General features: G+C 43.9%; 1 protein-coding gene across 1 annotated transcript; it reads right to left on the minus strand.

Moving 5' to 3' along the window:
* Window positions 1-102: 102 nt before the first annotated feature.
* Window positions 103-17,622, minus strand: LOC113958934. The gene is made up of 3 exons (XM_027667573.1): window positions 17,610-17,622; window positions 999-2,333; window positions 103-106 (listed from the first exon to the last, which is right to left on the minus strand). The coding sequence occupies exons 2-3, from the start codon at window positions 2,297-2,299 to the stop codon at window positions 103-105; spliced, it is 1,305 nt and encodes a 434-aa protein (XP_027523374.1). The 5' UTR covers window positions 2,300-2,333; window positions 17,610-17,622.
* Window positions 17,623-22,039: the final 4,417 nt, after the last annotated feature.

Here is a 22,039-nt window from a genome sequence, read left to right on the forward strand (position 1 = left end):
CTAGGGAACGACTCACCGGTCCCCCTCAGTCACTGCTCTGGTGTGCAGTGGCAGTATTTGCAAATCTTTCTCTTAACTGGGGGCAGTCTCACTTCCAATGGCCTACCTGCAAGCAATTGGAACATTGATTCGGTCCTATTCTGGTGGGCTGGGGCTTGAATCCCCCTCTCCCCCTCATAGGGTAGCCACGACCTTTACCCCTGGCATTTGTGTCTGGGAACTTTGTGTTTTGGGCTGCCACTGCTACTGCTACGACTCAAGCAATTCTTTTATCTTCTCTTTTTTTCTCTTCTTTTTCTCTGTTGTTGTATACCTCCCAGGCCTCATTCATCAATGTCTCTAAATCTCTGTTTGCTGGATGCTTAAGTTTTTGTGATTTCTTTCTAATGTCGGGAGTACACTGTCCCATTACTAACCCTAGCAGTTGTTGCCTCCCTTCTTCTGATGCCGGGTCTAGGGGTGTATATTGTCTCATGGCGGTTCTGAGTCTGTCCAGAAATTCTGAGGGGGTTTCATCTTTTCCCTGTCTAACATCATACAGGGCTGCCCAGTTAATGACTTTAGGTATTGCATTTCGCAGACCTAATGCTATTAGCTTCCTGTATTGCACTAACCGCTCATATTGAACTGGATTGTTCGGATCCCAATCTGGAAAACTGCTTGGAAATACTACATCTAACTCTTCGGGCAATAAGGTGGCATGATCTCTCCCTGTTCTTAATACAAGTTCCTTCTCTGTTTCTGTTAATTCTGATAACATTACCTCTATATCGTCCCAGTCAATGTCTTGGTTCTTTGCTAATAATTCGAACCTCCTAGCTACCCCCTCTGGATTTTTCCTAAAATTTTTTGCTTCTTCTCTCCAGCTGTTCAAATCACTTGTCGTAAATGGTACTTTTATTCGTCCCTGCTCTCCTGCAATGGGCATTATCCGTCGAAGGGGAGCTATTGTATAACTTCCCTCGACCCTCTCTTTTGCTTCCTTTTGTGCTACAGACCTGGTATAGTGTGGGTGACTAGTCCCTTCCCCGGGGTCTTTCTCCTGGGCCTCGGTGTCCATTCTATTCTTTCTCTTTTCTTTTCTCTTTCCTCGTTTCTGTTCTTCGTCCTCGCTCCCCATTCCTGCCCAATCATCCTCTGCCAACCCCCTGGCATGGTTCACGCAGTCCAACTGCCTCTCTCTCTGGATTTGGAGGAGATGCTGTTGACGCTCAACCTGCCCGGGGCTGCACTCCTCATCTTCCTCTATTCCTCTAGTATCCCTTTTATCATCTATTTGAATTACTATGTTTAATCTTTGTGGGCTGTTTTCCTTTTCCTCCTGAGTTACAGTGTCACTATCTTCCTCACTACATCTTATCCTGGGGAAATTACCCTTCCTTTCGTTGCCCCCTGATCTCAGTGGGCTACTTTCGTCCTCATAATTTTCAACTCTTGGTGTGCTACTTTCTACTCTACAGATGCCTGATCTCCATGCGCTATCTTCATTTCTTGGTGTACTGCTATCTCTATTTCTGCTGTCTTTTGATTTAAGTGGACTACTCTCTTCCCCATGACCCTCCGGTCTTGTCGGGCTACTCTCTCCCTTATCGATCTCTGACCTGGGTGGACTGCCCTCCTCTCTGTAACTTCCTGACCCCTGTGGACTACTCAGTCCCTGCGAGCCACTTTCTCCTTGGCGACTCTCTGATTTTGATGGGCTACTTTCTTCCCAACTGTTTTCTGATTTTTGAGGACTATACCCGGTCTTAAATCCCCCCAGTTCCAGTGAAATATCTCCTAATAGGCTAGTGTCTCTTTCACCCTCTCTCCGTTTTGGTGGCGGCACCCCGTATCCTGGCGCATATGGTTGATACTCCCACAGGCTTACTTCACTTTCTTTTTCACTGTCCCTTCTTTTTAGTTTAAGACACTGCTGTCTGATACTACAGGCATCACAACAGCGCTCTTTTGGTCTCAGATTTTTCTTATCTTTTTCCAAAGCTAAGACCAAAGGATCTTGTGGTGCGACATTTACTCCACATTCCCTCTGCCATTCAGGCTTGTTTCTTAGCGTAAAAAACATATCGCAATACATCACTTCATCCCACTTGCCTAGTCGACGAAGGAACAACATAACCTGTAAAATAGTGTTGTAGTTTGTTGTCCCTTCAGGTGGCCATTTTTCGTCATCATCTAGTTTATACAGAGACCACCATTGCATGCAGTATTTTAAGAGTGTCTTTTTGCTTATGTTTCCTCCTGGGGTTCCTCCTAGATCTCTCCAATGCTTTAAAATGCATCCTAAAGGGGTTTTCATATTTATGTCTTTACTTTACTGGCTTCCCATTATTCTTATAGGGACTTAATTATGTGGCAATAATAAGGTTTTATGGAAGGTGACGGGGTTTACCAGGCTAGGGTGTCTTACCAGATCTTCCTATTATTCGAGCATAGGTAATATACCAACTAACCCAGGGATCGTGTTTCCAGACCGGTGCCCAATTAAGGAAATCTTCTACTACTAGAGGGTCGTATCCCAACCTTCCACTTTCTTTTTCTAATTTTCCTATGAACTCACTTATGTGATACTCTATTATATCAAGCAATTCTTGTCTCTGGATTTGTGCTTCTATGTCTAGCTGGGTTAGACTTCCACCAATATGTTCTAACTGAGTAGCTTTCGGTATGTTAGTGAACTGTACTTTAAACTGCAGCACCTTTCTTATTCTATTCCACTGCCTCAAGGTATTCTTTACTTTGTTTCAGCACTTCATGTACACAATTTTCCAGTCACTTCGTCCGTTTCTGACCTGCCTCCTCGCGGAGAACAGGAACCGCAGAACGGGACTCCTCACTCGCTCCGCAGCGATGCTGTGTCTCAGTCACACTCATACATGCTTGCATGCTTGATATAAAAACTTTCCTACCTTCTGGTTTCTATCTGAGCAATTTACGTCACCAAGCAAGGTCACGAGATGGCGCCGCAGACCGTGAAATACAGGTTTGCTGTTGGCTGTCCGATCTATGTTACAAAATCACAGGATGTCACTGCAAACTATAAAACACACTTCTTACAGAAGATGCAACCAAGATGTTACAAATACTTGACTATGAGTGTGGCGGCAATAGAATCTTACCCACTTGGTTTCTGCTAGATCTTGATTCGACCAGCAGCGTATACAATAGAAACTAAGGGTCCGATTGAGCACTATCTCTTGTGTTCCTCTCGGACCCAAAATATATTTTCCACAATTGTTACACAAGGCTCTAACATACAGTGAACAATAACAGAAAGGACAAATTTTAATCCTAGGATTTAGGCACGCTGGCAAAAGCTTATTCACTTTTACAGAACCGAGATTGCAATCATTTCCCATGTAGGGCTGTAAGACGTCTTACGAAATGCACTATTTTACAAAAACATTTTACAAAGCAATATATAATTCCCAGAAGATGAACAAACCACTACGAACAGTGATTAAAATGTCACTAATGATATAACTCTTTCTGTACCTTTAAGTCTCAAATAGCATGTTATAGTTTCTTTTACTTGCTAACATAAACCAGTGTAGTTCGTAAGAGAGACTCTCAATATATCATTCCTAACTGCTGCATTCCAGGAATTCTCCAATAGTACAAGGAGTTCCCTGGGTCCTAAAGCCCCTAGAAGCACTCCCAAATCTTTGAGCAGTCCCAGAAAAGTTAAAAATCATCAGTTTCTCAAATCTCTAAGTCAAACACACCTTTAAATGTATCACTAGACAAGATCTTACACAAAACAGAAAGTGAACAAGGGAAATCAGAGTAAGAACACGTTCAAACAAGACACAAAAATATAAAAGGTGAATACAGCATCACAAAGTAAAGACAATTTTATACTGCAGTGTCGGGACTTTAACCCGATCAGGGAATCCCCTTCTGGGGTTCTCCTGGCCGGACTTTAACCTGCTAGCAGGACTTTAACCTACTTCTTTCAGTACCTGGGACTCTAACCCAGTTGGGATTAATGTCAAGGCGTCCCCCGGCTTCCCTTCGGGCGGTAAGTCTTACCCCCGCTAATAAAGCGCTTTGACCTAAAATATAAAAGAACAAATACCTCTTAATTTGGAGCAGGAGGTTCTTGTCCACCGGCGCGCATAGAACCAAGGGGTCTGGGAGACTCTGCCGACAAAAATTCAGTCGGGGGCCCTGAGAGCGTCCCGGCCCCTTGGGTCTTGGCTCAGGAAGACCCTCTTCCTCCTGCCTGGCTCGCCAAAAATGATGCCAATTTGTACCCCAAAGAAGACGTGGAAGAACTGCTCAGAGACAGAGTTTTCAGTCTATAAGCAGGAGGTATTTATTTTACAACCGGGGAGCAACCAGGTCGTCCTGGACACACTGCTCCGCTCGAGAAACTTACAATTGAGCTTTTTATACACTTTTTGCCAAGCAGTTACATCACATATTATGAATATTCATTATCTTGCAACATCTACTTTTAATATTCATAACAGGCAGAGTCGAGGCGGAGTTTGAGGCATGGTCTCTAATTTGGGGAGAACTTCGGTGGTCTTTCCTGTCTTTCTTCATCATGAACTCAGTGTCCTTTCATCATCATCTTCATAAACTTTTGAACCTTCCCTAATTTGGGTAGTTTCCTTGTGCATTTGGCAGGGATTTTCAGTATCTGGCAAGAGTACCTGATTTCTTGGCTTGTCCCTTTTCTTATCTTCCTTTGTTTTTCTTCCATATGTCCTTTTTTGTGTGTGCTAGCATTTTGTTTCTTTCTGTTCATGCTTATGTTCTCTCATGTCAGTGTCCTGTATTCTAGTGAATTTATTGCCTCCGCTATTTCTTAATACTAAGTTCTCTATGCCTTGTTTAAAGCCTGCATTTTGTGTTTAACTCTCTCTAATCCTTACATTGCTCTACTAAATTCGCTTTCCAGGTTTTACCTGGCTTCACAACCAGGCAAACTGAGGAGAGCAGCCAGATGACCAGGTCGAGAGCAAAACAACCTCAAAGTTTTTCCAATGCACACACACACCTTGCCTCCATTAAGGCAGAAAGAAAAGTGCCGCTTTCCAAGGAGAGGAGGGGAGTAAAACTCCCCACCCCCTACTCAGCCCCAGAGAGGGTTATCAGGCTGGAATGTAGTTCTGCCTGCCAGCTCCTTTGCGTAGATAATCATCCAAGGCAGAAAACTGTCCTCTCCATTCAACATCCCTCCCCCACATGGAGCAGGGGAAAGAAAAATTCCCGTTTGGTTTTTTAGAACAAGTAAACCCATGACACTGAATGAGAAAAATGGCCAATATTTTATATCAACACATGGATGGTGGCAAATGCTCTGTGGGGGTGGCTACAGCAATAGAAGTGGAGCAACTGGTAGTGCAGAGGTAAACTGATCTGGGCTGCTGAACTGTGTCAAGATATTGCTGCCAGGGTAGAGAACCTGGTTGTAAAAGCATGTCACATAGATGCTCACATACCCTGGAGTTGTGCCACTGAAGAACATTGATACAACAGGCAAGTAGAATAAACTGATAGAATTGAAGTGGCTCAAGTGGATCTGGAATGGGAACATAAGGGCAAACTTTATAGTATGATGGGTCCATGTGGTGGGTTGATCTTGGCTGGATGCCAGATGCACACCAAAGCCACTATATCACTCCTGTCCTCAACTGGGCAGGGGAGAGAAAATATATAAAGGTTCATGGGTTGAGATAAGGACAGGAAGAGATAATGGGCAAAACAGACTCAACTTGGGGAAATTAAATCTATTTATTGACAGTTAATAACAGAGTAGGATAATGAGAAGTAAAACCAAATCTTAAAAACATGTCCCCCCTGCTCTTTCCTCCTAACTGTGCTCAACTTTATTCCTAATTGTCTACTTCTTCTCCCCCAGCAGCGCAGGAGGATGGGGAATAGAGATTACAGTCAGTTCATCACACATTGTTTCTGTTGCTGCTTCCTCCTCAGGGGGAGGACTCCTTCCGCTATTCCCCTGATGCAGCGTGGGGTCTCTCCCATGGGAGACAGTCCTCCATGAACTTCTCCAAGATGAGTCCTTCCCACGGGCTACAGTTCTTCATGAACTATTCCAGTGTGGGTCCTTTCCATGGGGCACAGTCCTTCAGGAACAGCCTGCTCCAGCATGGGTCCCCCATGGGGTCACTAGTCCTGCCAGCAAACCTGCTCCAGTGTGGGCTCCTCACTCCATGGGTCCACAGGTCCTGCCAGGAACCTGCTCCAGTGCAGGCTTCCCATGGATCCACAACCTCCTTCAGGAAGCCACCTGCTCCCTTGTGGACCTCCATGGGCTGCAGGGGGACAGCCTGCCTCACCATGGTCTTCACCACAGGCTGCGGGGCAATCTCTGCTCCAGCGTCTGGAGCACCTCCTCCCCCAGCTTCTTCACGGACCTTGGTGTCTGAATAGTTGTTTCTCTCATATATTCTCACTCTTCTCTGGTTGCAATTGCTCCTGCACAATAACTTTTTTTCCCCTTCTTAAAGATGTTATTATTGAGGTACTACTACCATTGCCAATTTGCTAGACTTGGCCAGCAGTGGGTCCATCTTGGAGCTGGCTGGCATTGGCTCTGTTGGACATAGGGGAAGCTTCTAGCAGCTACTCAGAGAAGCTATTCCTGTAGCCCCCCTGCTACCAAAACCTTGCCACACAAACCCAATACAGCCCGTGATACATCAGGACATCTAGGAAGGGAAGAGCAAGTCTAAACCAGAGCAAAAGGGGTTAGTCTACAGGAGCTGTTGTATTGGGTCTGACTGATACTGAGTTAACTTTCCTGATAGCAGCCCTCACAGTGCTGTGCTTTGTATTGGTAGCTACAAAGGTGTTGATAAAAAAACAATATTTTGGCTGCTGCTGAGCAGTGCTCCCACAGCATGGAGGCTGTCTCTCAAACCACCACCACCCCCAACAGCCAGTAGGCTGTGAGTGGGCAAGATCTTGGGAAGGGACATAGCCAGGACAGCCAACCCCAACTGACCAAAGTGCGACAGCCTAAAATGAACAGGAACAATGAACACTTTATTTACAGCAGGCTTAGTTTTATAGTCTTTTTTCTTCTGTCCATGTGCAAATATACCATATCTCATTGGTTATGTGTTCTTGTCCACGCATCCAAGCTCATCCTCTAATAGGCGGTCGGCATCCGTTCGCGTGCTGGCAGATCTCAAAATAACACCTGTTATTTACTGCAGTTCTTTCTTCTTTTCTGCTTTCTCATCCTTGATTGTTTACATTCTTTTACAACCTCACAGCTGTAACTGCTCAAATTCAAGGCCTAAGCTGTCTACAGCTCAGTCTTTTTCCCACACCAAAGGATTATCCATACCATGTGACATCATGCTCATCAGCAAAACTGTGGAAGGTTGGCGGGGAGGCTGCTGCTCGTGGACTGTCGCTTGGTGGTGAGCAATTGTTTTCATTTGCATCACTTGTCTGTCTTGGGGTTTATTTTTCTCTCTTTATTTTCTTTTTCATTACAATTTATTATTATTTTCATTATTATTTTATTTCAATTAATAAACAGTCTTTATCCCGACCCATGAATTTTCTCTTTCACCCCTCCTATTCTTTTCTCCCATCCACAACTGAAATGTGCCCTGAGGCAGCCAGTCCCAGGGTGTGTGGAAGGATTTGGGCAGGTTCCTTGGGCAGTTATCGCCTCTCATAGCCTGGGACTTCACACCTGAACAGGCAAGTAACCCTGGAAAACTGATGTGTCACTTGATAGAAGGGTGCCTTGTCTACTTTAATGAAAGCCAGCAGTTTGTAGTACCTGTCATGGTTTAACCCCAGCTGGCAACTAAGAACCACACAGCTGCTCACTCTTTCCCCTTCCCCCCCGGTAGGATGAGGAAAAGAATCAGAAAAGTGAGAAAACTCATGAGTTGAGATAAAGACAGTTTAATAGATAAAGCAAAAGACACGCACACAAGCAAAGCCAAACAAGGAATTCATTCACTACTTCCCATCAGCAGGCAGGTGTTCAGCCATCTTCAGGAAAGCAGGGTTTCATCACGTGTAACAGTTATTTGGGAAGACAAAACATCATAAGTCCAAATGTCCCCACATCTCCTTCTTCTTCCCCCAGCTTTATATACTGCGCATGATGTCATATGGTATGAACTATCCCTTTGGTCAGCTGGGGTCAACTGTCCCAGATGTGTCTCCTCCCAGCTTCTTGTGCACCCGCAGCCTACTCACTGGTGGGGTAGTATGAGAAGCAGAAAAGGCCTTGGCTCTATGTAAGCACTGCTCAGAAATAAGGAAAGTATGTCTCTATTATTAACACTGTTTCCAGCACAAATCCAAAACACAGCCCCATACCAGCTACTGTGAAGAAAATTAACTCTACCCCAGCCAAAACCAGCACACCACTGTACTGGGGCTTGGTCTGCGCCTATTAATCCACAATTCAGTACTATCAGAGGACTGTGGTTAAGGCAGGTACCCAAAACACCTCTGAGAATACCTTGACTAAGACTAGGGTACAAACTACATCTGAGGACATGATAATAGAGACAGGGATTCAACAGCTACAGTAATTGTCCCAGTAGTGAAAAAGAAACAGTGGACAAGGAGATCAACAGGTCTATATCATTGATTAGTAAGGGAGGTGGAAGAAGAGGAAGGGTTTGATCAAGAAGATGGTCCTTTGGCAAAGAAATTGGAGGAAGGAGTGTGAGAATTCAAACAGGAAGTGGAAACTACCTGGTCCCTGACCTCATCAGAACTTCGAGACGTGGAAAGATTACAGATGCTAGACAGATGAGTGGATTGTTCCCTGACTGCTCCGATGCTGGGATAATGGGGCTGACAGTCAGCAACTGAAAGGTCAGGAAGCCAAACAGCTGGGTTCCCTTGCTAGAAACCAGGGAATTGAGAGAGGAATTAAAAAAGAGGCAGCAATTTGAAGTCTCTGGAGAAGGCTTCTCTCAAGTGTGAGGTCAAGATATCTATTCAAGGAAGATCTTATGAACTCCTCAGGAAAGTGGACTACTGCAGATGAAGGCATCCAGTATCTGAGAGAATTATCTGTGCTGAAAGTCATCTACAGTTATCTAGACAATGATGAGGTCTCTAAAGATCCAGAGGATGTCCTGTGCACATGGGTCACGTGGAGGAAGGTGATTCAAAGTGCTCCAGCATCATATTCTAACATCTTGGCAACGATATATTGCCTGAATATGGATACAGCAACTGCGGAGAGAGTGTCTTTTTGGCTCCAAAACTTTGAAGAAAATCTCTGTCCCTTCTCATTCCTAGGGGTCAGCGCCCTGGCTGTCAAGGGAACCCCAAGAAGTCAGTCTCCTCCTGCCCCAGTCAGAGGAAAAGGGAGCCCAAGACACATGCCACATGGTGCACTCTGGTTCTTCCTGTGTGATCGGGGAGGACATGAGGGAGTGGGATGGCGAACCCACCTTAAAGCCGGAAGCATGGTACCCAAGATAGAGTTGAATCAGACAATAGGACTCATTTCCAAAATAACCTCATAAACTCCTGTGCCAAGAAACACCTTACTGAGTGGATGTATCACATTCCCTATCACCCAAAAGCCTCTGGAAAGACTGAGAGCTGTTAAAGACTATGTTGAGAGTGTTGGGCAATGGGACAAACAAGCACTGGGATGTAAATTTAGCAGAAGCCACTTGGCTGGTTAACACCAGAGGATCTGCTAACTGTCCTGGTCCTGCCCAAACAAAACACCTTCATATTGTGGGAGGAGATAAGGTCCCTATACTGCACATAGGGAAGTGGCTCAGGAAGGCAGTGTGGATTGCTCCTCCCTTGGGAAAAGACAGACACATTCGTGGGACTGTTTTAGCTCAAGGACCTGGGTGTACTTGATGGGTCATGTGAAAGGATGGGGAGACCCAGTGTGTGCCTCAATGAGATTTAAACTTGGGAGAAAAATAATGTGTCATGTGAGTTGTATGTTCTAGGAACGACCTGAACTGATGAAGAGTGAGTTTTGCAAGGAACCAGGTAAGTGGAACGATGACTGAAACCAAGCTGGTGCTGGTGATAGGAGAAATAGAAACATTGTTCACAGCACTCTGGAATGCCCAAATAAGGAACAATATAATCTTAGAGAAGTCCTGGAGAATTAGATAAGGGATTGCCACGGTCCGAAGGGGGGAGGGGAATGGAGCCGTGACACAGTACGGATGGGTCCAGAGTCAAGGTAGAGGTGCAAATGGAATGCTTTATTGAGATGTGCAGGGGTTTTATGAGTTCAGGCGGGGAAAGGGCTAGAACATGGGGTGGAGCATGAGACAGATAATCAGGGGAACAAATCGGGGTAGGGACACAGGTGAAGGGGGAGGAACGTGGGAGGAACCGGGGAAGGAAAGGGTGAATGGTAACTGTCTCCTCTCTGCAGCTTCTTCAGCCTATCAGAGAGGGAAGCAGGGAAGCAGGCATGCCTGGGCATGCCCGGGAAATATAAATCCCGGGAAAACATACAATGTATATATTTATAAACACATAAGAACTGTAAAGTCCGTATCATAAAGTCCTTTCAATCGCTGTATATCTTTTTCCATTCCTGAAATCGTTCCCATTCTGATTCCTGGTCCTCCACAAGGGATGTAACTCAAGCAAACAGCATGTAAACTAAACTCTGTGTACCCAAATAAGATAAAGAACAAACATTACAGTTTTTGGTGGTGAAACACTATGACACCGTACCTGCTCAAGAACTGAGGTCAAGACAACAAAGAAGATCCAGAAGGATCAAAAAAGGACTTCCAATAAGGGTGTGACTATGTAAAGCAAACTAATAAATATGTATTAAGTGAGGATATTTAATGAATATGTTAAAAGTATGTGTAATAAAAAGCCCTGTCTATCTGTCATTTGGCACGTTTGATTAGAGGAGCTATCCTATGAATGTCCAACATGCTAAATAAAAAAATGCCCTTTTTAACACCTACAAATTGGTGTTTAAAAGTTTGTTTCTGCCACTTTTTGGTATCATTGGTGCCCAGCAATCAAATATAGTATAGTTATAACATAGTTATAGATATAGTTGCAGTCACGGAAACATGGTGGGATGACTCACACAACTGGAGTGCTGAAATGGATGGCTATAAACTCTTCAGAAGGGATAGGCGAGTAAGGAGAGGTGGTGGGATGGCCCTGTATGTTAGGGAGTGTTTTGACTGTCTAGAGCTTAAGGGCGGTGATGATAGGGTTGAGTGTTTATGGGTAAGAATCAGGGGGAAGGGCAACAGGGCAGATATCCTGGTGAGAGTCTGTTTTAGACCATCCAACCAGGATGAAGAGGCAGATAAAATATTCTACAAGCAGCTGATAGAAGTCTTGTTATTGCTAGCCCTTGTATTCTTGGGGAAATACAACTTACCAGAGGTCTTCTTGACACAGCAGAGAGTAAACAGTCTGGGAGGTTCCTGGAGTATGTGGAGGAGAACTTCCTGACACGGTGAGGGAGCCAAGTAGGGTAGATGTCCCAGTGTACTTGTTTTCGAACAGAGAAGGACTTGTGGGTGATGTGACGGTCAGAGACCATCTTGGGCATAGCAGTCACAGCTTCCTCACGGGGGAAAGTGGAGGAGCAGGCACCCGTCTCCTCTCCGGTAACCAGTGACAAGACCCAAGGGAATGGCATGAAACTGTGTCAAGGTAGATTTAAGTTGGATATTAGGAAAAGGTTCTTCACTCAGAGGGTGGTTGGGCACTGGAATAGGCTCCCCAGGGAAGTGGTCACAGCACCAAGCCTGACAGAGTTCAAGAAGCATTTGGACAATGGTCTCAGGCCCATGGTGTGATTTTTGGGGTTTTCCTGTGCAGGGCCAGGATTTGGACTTGGATGATCTTTGTGGGTCTCTTCCAATTCAGAATATTCTATGATTCTATGAAATGATAGAGTTTTCAGTTATTGAAGTATGGAGGGGGGTCAGCAGAACTGCTACCTTGGACTTCTAGAGGGAAGACTTTGACCTGTTTAGGACACTGGTTGAGAGAGTTCCTTAGGAGGCAGTCCTGAAGGGCAAAGGGGTCCAGCAAGACTGGACATTCTTCAAGAAAAAAATCTTAAAGGTGCAGGAGCAGGCCAACTCCATGTGCTGAAAGACAAACCAGCAGGGAAGAAGACCAACCTGGCTGAACAGAGAGTTTGACTGGAACTCAGGGAAACAAAAGGAGAGTTTATGACCTTTGCAAGAAGGGGCAGGACACTCAGGAGGACTACAAGGATGTTGTGAGGTTATGCAGGGAGAAAATTAGAAGGGACAAAGCCCAACTAGAACTTGATCTGGCTACTGCCATAAAAGACAATAAATATGTTTCTATAAATACATCAGCAACAAAAGGGGGGCTAAGGAGAATCTCCATCCATTATTGGATGTGGAGGGAAACATAATGACAAAGGCTGAGGAAAAGGCTGAGGTACTTAATGCCTTCTTTGCCTCAGTCTTGAATTGTTCTTGGGGTACTATCATGGTTTAACCCCAGCCAGCAGCTAAGCACCATGCAGTTGCTTGCTCACTCCCCCACCAGTGGAATGGGAGAGAGTATCAGAAGGTGTGATCGTTTACTTTGGCTGAATGCCAGGTGTCCATGGAGGAGGCACAAATCCCCCCCCCCCCCGAGGGAAAAGGGGAGATGAAAAAAAACATAAAAAACCAGGATTTACCAAGAAAGGCAGTTTTGTATTTACACAGAGAAAAGGAAAAGAACTAATAACACTACGAACACACAGGCAAAGGAAACTAACAGTAAAATTCTACTTCCGATGAGAAGCGACATCTCAGACAGGCATAACTGTCTACAGGGCAGCCATCCCGGAAGAAGAGAGAGACCCCTCGCTTCCTTCTCGTCTCTTTTATATCTGAGCTGACGTAACATGGTATGGAATACCTTATTGGCACAATATGAATCAGGTGATCTATCTAGTTCCTTTTCCCTCCCAGGGAGGGTAACAAACCCATTACAGAAGGGTAAAAGTAAGAAAACTTGTTGATTGAGATAAAGACAGTTTAATAGGGAAAGCAAAACCCATGAACACAAACAAAGCAAAACAAGGAATTCATTCACTGCTTCCTTTGGGCAGGCAGGTGTTCAACCATCTGCAGGAGAGCAGGGCTCCATCACACATAACGGTTACTTGGGAAGGCAAACGCTATCACTCCAAATGTCCCCCCTTCCTCCTTCTTCTCCCAGCTTTATATACTGAGCATGATGTCATATGGTATGGAATATCCCTTTGGTCAGTTGGGGGCAGCTGTCCCAGCTGTGTCTCTTCCCAGCCTCCCATGCACCCTAAGCCCTTGCCAATGTGGCAGCACAAAAAGCAGAAAAGGCCTTGGCTCTGTGTAAGCTCTGCTGAGCAATAACAAAAACATCTCTATGTTATCAATCCTATGTTCAGCACAAATCCAAAACATAGCCCCATACTGGCCACTGTGAAGAAAATTACCTCTACCCCAACTGAAACCACAAAACCAGTACGGGTACCCAAACCCCTGAGCTGGAAGACAAGGGCGAGGAGCAGAATGAAACCCCCATAATCCAAGGAGAAATGATCAACAACCTGCTACACCACTTCAACACACAGAAGTCTATGGGACCAGATGGAATCCACCCAAGGGAACTGGCAGATGTGGTCACCGAGCAATTCCAATCATGTATAAGCAGTCCTGGATAGCCAGGGAGGTCCCAGTTGACTGGAAGTTAGCAACTGTGACACCCATCTGCAATAAGGACTGGAAGGAGGATCAGTGGAATTACAGGCCTGTCAACCTGACCTTGGTGCTGGGTAAGGTTATGGAACAGATCATCTTGAGTTCCATCACATAGCACATGCAGGACAACCAGGGGATCAGGTCCAGACAGCAGTCTTATGAAAGACAGGTCCTGCTTGACCTGCCTGATCTCATTTTATGAAGGGGTGAACTATTTACTAGATAGGGGAAAGGCTGGGGATGTTGCCTATTTCGACTTTAGTAAAGCCTTTGGCACTGTTTCCCAAAGCATTGTTCTGGAGAAACTGGCTGCTCGTGGCTTGGATGGGTGCATTGTTCACTGAGTAAAAAAGCTGGCTGGATGTCTGAGCCCAAAGAGCTGTGATGAATGGAATTAAATACTGTTGATAGCTGGTCACAAGTGATGTTCCCCAGGGCTCAGTATGGGGGCCAATTCTGTTTAATATATTTATCAATGATTTGGATGAAGGAATCAAGTATACCCTCTGCAACTTTACACACGATATCAAGTTAGGCAGGAGTGTTGATCTGCTGGAGGGTAGGAAGCCTCTACAGAGGGATTTGGACAGGTTGGATTGATGGGCCAAGGCCAATTATATGAAGTTCAACAAGGCCAAGCACTGGGTCCTGCATTTGGGTCACAACAACCCCAAGCAATGCTACAGGCTTGAGGAGTGGCTGGAAAGCTGCCTGGTGAAAAAGGACCCGGGGGTGCTGTTTGACAGCTGGCTCAATATCACCCAGCAGTGTGCCCAGGTGGCCAAGAAGGCCAACAGCATACTGGCCTGTATCAGAAATAGTGTGATCAGCAGGACCAGGGAAGTGATCGTCTCCCTGTACTTGGCACTGGTGAGGTCGCACCTTGAATACTGTGTTCAGTTTTAGGCTTTTCAATACAAAAAAGGCATTGAGGTGCTGGAGCATGTCCAGAGAAGGGTAATGAAGCTGGTGAAGGGTCTAGAGCACAAGTCCTTTGAGGAGAGGCTGAAGAAACTGGGGTTGTTTAGTCTGGAGAAAAGGAGGGTTGGGGGACCTCATTGCTCTCTACAACTTCCTGAAAGGAGACTGTAGACAAATGGGTGTCGGCCTCTTGTCCCAGGCAACTAGCGAAAGGAGAAGAAGAAATGGCCTCAAGTTGTACCAGAGAAATTTCAGGTTGGATATTTGGAAAAATTTCTTCACTGAAAGGGTGGTCAGGCATTGGAACAGGCTACCCAGGGAAGTGGTTGGGTCACCACTCCTGGAGGTATTTTAAAGATGTGTAGATGTGGCAATTGGGGACATGGTTTAGTGGTGGACTTGACAGTGCTGGGTTGACAGTTGGACTCCATGATCTTAAAGGTCTTTTCCAACCTAAATGAATCTATGATTCTGTGTTGTGTCCTCAGCAATAAAAGCTGAGAGAAAGGAGGATGGGAAGGGGCATTCCTTATTACGTTTGTCTTTGAGAGCAACCGCTACACATACTGAAGCCCTGGTTCCTGGGAAGGGACTGGACATCGTCTGCTGATGGGAAATAAAGAATAAATCTTTTGTTTTCCTTTGCCTCTGTGCAAGGTCTGTTCTTTTGCTTTATTAAACTCCCTTTCTTGACCCACAAGTTTTTTCTATCTTATTTTCTCCCTTTGTGTCTTGCTGAGGAGGGGGAGTGATAGAGCAGTTTGGTGGGCACCTGGTGTCCAGCCAAGGTCAACCCACCACAGCTGCACAGATCCAGAGGTAACAGATTTCATCCTGAGATCTAGAAGAAAGAAGGTAATCCATTCTTCTCTCCTGTTCTGATATCACATATACATAGACCACTCTTGAAAGATGCTTTCCAGACTACTGTGTAAAGTGTCTCATGAAAGAGATAATCTCCAGATTGTGTTCAGCTGTTCATGCATTCCAAATTTTTAATATTATCTACTCAAAATCTTCTCAAATGCAAACTTAGCCTTTTACTTCTTGCCCATGTTGTGATTTAATCTCAGGCAACAGCAAAGCACCATACAGCCATTTGCTCACTCCCCCACTGTGGGTTCTTATACCCTTTGAGGGTTCATGATTTGACTAATCACCAACACCCACACTACCAATTACTAATCACAGTAAAACTTTGCAAAACAACTATTTTATGCAGCATTCTTGCTGCTTTTCAGTTGATCCAAAAGTCCCTGGAGTCAGTTTTGCTGTAGTTACTTATCTGTGATGCCAGACGACACTGGGAGGGTTTCAGAGACGTTGGAGGGGCTAGGATGATGGCATTATCCTGGTTGTACACGGGTATCCTTTATTCTTCATGGACAGCTCTAAGCTTCCAAGAAGCAAAGGCCTTATTTCCAGGGCCAGGCTGGCCTTTAGTTTGTTTTACTAAATCATGAACAATACACAAGTCTCCAGTAAAATTCCACTACCTCATTACATTACAGTGTATAATGTGAACTTATATATATATATAAAGTTGATACACTTTCATACTATAAAGACTGATTGATACAGTAGTTACAGAAGGGGATTTTTAGAACAGTCCCTCCTTTTGACTGTCAGGATTGTTGCTTTAGATTGGGAGCCAAAAAATTACTCACTAGGCAATCATTAGTAGAGATAAGGTAGAGAGCAGTTTTAATAGGCAGTCTTCAACCACAGGGGTACATAGACGTGCACAGGGAGTTCCACAATTTAAGGTATTACCCATCCAATCCCAGATCTATTCACCCCTCAGTTCTGTCCAGTTCTGGAAATTGAGTCGGGGGCTCTTGGACCCCCTCTTCCTCATCTTCCTCTTCATCACAACATGTCCAGTCCTCGGAGCTCCTCCAAAGTTCTGGGTTTTGAAGGATGCTTTGACTATTGGTGTATCTTGTTGTTCAAGCCAGGGTGCAAATGTTCTTAAACAGAAAGAAGGCCTACTTTGAGGGAAGTCTAAACAAACTAAAGGAATTTAGAAAGTTAGATATTAAATGGGGTAATAGGGTTGGGTAAATGTGTAAACTACTGTGCTAAAGTGTGAGCTAACTACAGCTACTTCTAAAATCTACAAAAAGCTAAAAATCAAAAAAATCCATAGGCATCAGTATCACAGTAGATTGATTATTCATCATTTTAGTAGTAAGTCAAGTGCATAAGATGATACCACTCTGCAAACACACATATATAGAACCATAGAATAGTTTTGGTTCATTATTAAGAATTACAAAGCAAATTAAGATAGAGAATACAACAACTAAAATCCTTTTATTTCACAGTCTTATACTTAAGTCTGGGAGCTAAGAGGTTAACTACTCAAACAGACTTAAGAAACATTCCTGTCTTACTTTAGGCAATACTTTCAAATTACTCTTTATCTTGTTTATATCAGTTTCAATTTTCTGGTCTTGCTTTACATTAAAACACCAGGTATTACTCAATAATGCACATATCCAGTTCTGTGCTGCTAATAGATAGTCTAAAGCTAATCAATTCTGTGTTATCATTTATGATAATAATTTGATTTCTTCCTGTAGGGCTACAATACTATCTTCTGTTTCATGTAATGGCATTTTCTAATGCTGTTAACACATCTACAGTAGGTCTTTCCTGTTCAGCAACCCCTTACTATGGGATAAAAGCTTTGCTATGGTAGTCAGGTATTGCTTAGGTAAAACAGGAAGGTTTTCTGTACCTGCTTTTCATATTCCCTGAGAGTCTTTGGTCACTTCATATCTTTTCCAAGAGTCAATTTCTTCAGCAGGAACAGTCAAACATATCTATTCATAAGTGAGCAACACCAGGTCAGATTGTTGGACTACTTGTAAGCCTGGTGGTTGTGAGATCCTGGATCCAAATCTCACTGAATTATTGATCACTGTGTGTGTATGTGTATGTGTGCATGTGGGGAAGGGCTGGGCCTAGACCTGCAGGTACATGGTAAGGCCTGCACATAAGGCCTGTGCTGAGGGCACATGGCAGAGCCAGAAGGCAAGGCCTGCTGCCCATGCAGAGCACATGGCAGAGCTGAAGGCCCTGCAGACATCTGTCAGTCAAGGCAGATCTGCCTGGTAGCCCACCCACACTATGCCCCTGCAGTCTGTGACTGGCTACAACACAACTCACTCTGACCTGAAAGGCGCTGACCAGACATCCTGCCTGGGAGGGAAAACTGAACTCTATACATGAGACTCCATGCGGTCTCCCTCTTCTCTCTCTTCCCTCTCCAGTTGGCACCATGTGAATCATCGAATCTTGTTGGTAACTATTCTCCTCTCCTTTCTCTCTCTCCTTCTCTCTTTCTTCTCTCTTTCTTTACCCCTTTTAATCTGTTTTCTTCTGTTACTCTTTTCCTTCTCTTGTGGGTAACTTAAAACTATGAGAAATAAAAATACGATTTTTATTACAAACAAATTTTAGAAAATTATAGGTGTATTGCGAAGTTGTAAGGTATCCAGTTCCCACCTGGGCCTGGTGCCAGGGTCCCTTTGCGGCCATGATAAGGGAAATAAAAAGCTCAAAAAAAAACCCAAAAAAACCCTTTTGGACCATTTGGCCAATTTCGAACACAGGGTTTGTTTTTTTTTCTCCATGGGCTAAGAACAAAGGAAGATCCATCATTTTGACAGGGGATGCCTCGCAGCCAAGCGGAAGGAGGAGAAAGTCCCTTTTCAGAGAAAAGAAACCTTTTTAGGCAAAATGAATATATTAAACTGACCTGAAAGGGTGGGATTTTGTAGAACTATAAAATGCATGAAATTTAAACCCGAGGGGTCTTTTCTCCCCGGGAGCTCGGTGTGAGATAAGACACAGCATGCGCTGAATAAATCCTTCCTTGTTGCTACAGTTCCTTTGTTTCACAGGTTTTTACCATTTTTCTAAATTTGAAGGAGGAATTTTTTTCCCACAAAAACCAATGAACTGTGTTTTACTAAAGCTGGTATATGGATTGTTTTAGTGGGTGTTTCCTGTGGAATGGGTCTTTGTGCTGAATATTTTAGTGAAATACTTTTTTCTTGGTTGTATTTTACTACTGTAAAAACCTTTTGCCAAAATATCTTATTTTTTTCACTAAATTAAAAAGAATTTCTCTTAGAGAAGAGTGTGTGACTCTTTCTCTGGATGCTAATTAGAGGTTATAATGAACCAAAAGGCTTTTAAAAAGTCTTAAATAAAAATGTAACCACTCTGGGCAGTTTATAGCTTAATCCAGAGCACAATAGTGGTTTGAAAGGCTGTCATCCTGCAGCTTTAGCTGCAACATCCACTGGATCATTTCCTATTTCTTTTGTCCTTTCACCAGTATCAGCCAGCTCATGAATGATAGCTAGTTTCTTTGGCAATTGTACCATAGAATGATAGAATGGTTTGGGTTGGAAGAGACCTTAAAGATCATCCATCTGGTTCCAACTCCCCTGTCATGGGCAGGGACACCTTCCACTAGATCAGGTTGCTCAGGGTCCCATCCAACCTTGTTATTGTTGCGGCGGTCAAAAGTAAAGAAAAAAACACAAACAGTCCAGTACCGAGCAAAGTACCAGTCTCTTTATTCTTTCCCACAAGTCTTTTTATATCCCATGTTAGCAAGCATCAGAAGGCAGGCAGGTGATTCTATTTTTTAATTAGCCATTATTTGTTAGTAATACTGTTGGCAAAGCTCAAGGCCAAAGCTGGAGTTCTCACAGGACCAAACCTAAGCACTCCACAGCTGTCTTCTTTCAACCAGGGCTGCATACATACCTCTCCTATCTCAAGGATACACCTGTAACTTTCCCAGGTCAAAATCTTCTTCCAAAGAGCTAACAGACCCGCTGTCAGCCGTGACACAACCTGGCCTTGAACACTTCCAGGGATGGGGCATCCACAACCTCTCTGGGCAACCTCTTCCAGTGTCTCACTGCCCTCATGGTAAAGAATTTCTTCCAAATATCTAAGCTTATATATCTAAGTATATCTTTTAACAATTCAGTACTTACTCCCACAAGAAGTTATAAACCCATGCTGCAACCATAACTGTCCGGTGGCATGGAATAATCCAAATGCACACTGAGAATCAGTATAAATATTTACAGTCTTTTCTTTAGATGGCTGGGAAGCCTTTGTTTATGCAACTAATTTTGCTGCTTGTGCACTCAGCTTCAAACTGCGTGGTGAAGCTGCCACTACTTTATTCACAGCAGTTGTTGAATAACCTGTAACCTGGTTACTGTTCAGATAGTATGAAAACCTGTCTACACATAGTTCAGGATCAGGATCTGGAAATGGCATGTGTTAAACATGTTTTATTTTTTTCATCTTCACAGCTTGTTACTACACATTAGTGTTGTGGAGTTTGTTCCTCAGGTAAAGGGAGTAGAGTAACAGGGTTCAGCATATTACATTGCTTAATTGTTTTCCACTGTTGTAGAGAATCAGCTCATAGTGATGTATTTGCTGTGATAACATTGCCTGGGTAATGTGCTGGGTGTCTAAGCACCATGTTTTCACTCTGTTCAACTAAGAGTGCTCCAGCAGTTGTCATATGGACGCAAGCAATGGATCCCTGAGTTGCTGGACCTTCATGTACAAAGTAAATGGCTTATCATAGCCAGACAATCTGAAGTGCTGAGGCCTGAACAACAGGCCCTGAGCCAAAGTTGACCTCTAGATGAACCTTCCAACCTAATGTTATATTTAGCCATGTATCTGCTAATTAGCCAAAATTATGTATAATCATTAGTAAAATACGTAGTATGATAAGACTACATCTGTGTAAACATGTAGGTTTGTTAAGTAAGATATATTTGTATCCGCTTATTAGTAAACATTTGTATCTGTTCATTAATTAAATATGAATGTATCTATCTTTCTGTATTTAGAGTCTGGTCAAACCCATGGAAGTCTAGCCTTGTTTGGTGGTAAATAGTCAAAACTGACTCCTTTGATTTTCCTCTGAGCCTTGGCCAGGCTTTGGGTGAGACCCAAGGAGAGAAAGAAGCCAGATGTTTTTCCGCACCAGTAGTTATGTAAGCTTGTTTATTTAACAATATAAAAGCTAGACCCTTTCACAGCAAAGATGGAGACCTCACGTACTAGTGGACACACTGCGTAGGATTTCCCAGTTAATCAAGAGTAGTTCTCCAACCCTTTGCTGTGACCAGGGCTCCCCAGCTGATGCAGGTCTGGATGATGATGGTAATGTATCAGAGTAACTGGTGATGTATCTTAATCACTATAAACACTCTTTTTAGTAATAATAAAGTACATTGCTGAGCTTATCCTTTTGTAATTCTTTGCTCCTTTTGTAATTTTTTGCTGGTTTGCACTGTAGTAAAATTACACACTTGTTCTTTAAAAGTTAATGTCCGCGTTTCTTGTGTTAACCCTCATCCCCTGGCAAAATGCAATCCCAGAGCAGGTGCAGTCATAAATGCTTGCTCCAAAATCTCAAATGCCTTTACCTTGTCTGTTGTCCCATGAAAGGGTTTTTCATCATAAGCAGTAATTTCTATCAGTGTTTTTGCCATTTCCTTGAGAACAGCTATCCAGGGTTGGCAGAATCCTACAGCTCTTAAAAGTACTTGCATTTGCTCTAATTAGTTGGTTGATGAAGATGGCTATAATGGCTATAATACAGTCCTCAGATTAACACCACTCCCCTTGTTGGAGAATGTAACCCAGATATTTTACACTTCCCTTAAAAAAAATATAACTTATGTGGAGAAGACTGATGGTCCTTCTCAGCTAAGGAAAATATTAAGATATGGTTGGGGGGAATGGAAGAGGGTTGATCATCATCCTCTTTACAACTTATAAAATCACCACTTCCCTAGGCAGCCTGTTTCAATGCTTGACCACCATTTCCTAATTTTTCCTAATATCCAATTGAAACCTCCCCTGGTGCAATTTGAGACCATCTCTTCTTGTCCTATCATTTGTTACTCGAGAGAAGAGACCAACATCCACCTGTCTACAACCTACTTTCAGGTAGTTGTAGAGAGCAATGGGGTCCCCCCGACCCTCCTTTTCTCCAGACTAAACAACCCCAGTTCCCTCAGCCACTCCTCAAAGGACTTGTGCTCCAGAACTTTCACCAGCTTTGTTGCCTTTCTTTGGACATACTCCAGCACCTCAATGTCTTTCTTGTATTGAGGGGCCCAAAAGTGAACACAGTATTCGAGGTGTGGCCTAACCAGTGGCCAGTACAGGGGGACTTCCCTAGTTCTGCTGGCCACACTATTTCTGATACAAACCAGGATCCCATTGGCTTTCTTGGCCACCTGGGCACACTGCTGGCTGGTGTTCAGCTTCTGTCAACCAGTACCCCCAGGTCCTTTTTCACCAGGTAGTTTTCCAGCCACTCTTCCCCCAACCTGTAGTGCTGCATG

Source organism: Corapipo altera, unplaced genomic scaffold, assembly GCF_003945725.1.
Source record: "Corapipo altera isolate COAL_440 unplaced genomic scaffold, ASM394572v1 61242b, whole genome shotgun sequence".
NCBI classification, from domain to species: Eukaryota; Metazoa; Chordata; class Aves; order Passeriformes; family Pipridae; genus Corapipo; species Corapipo altera.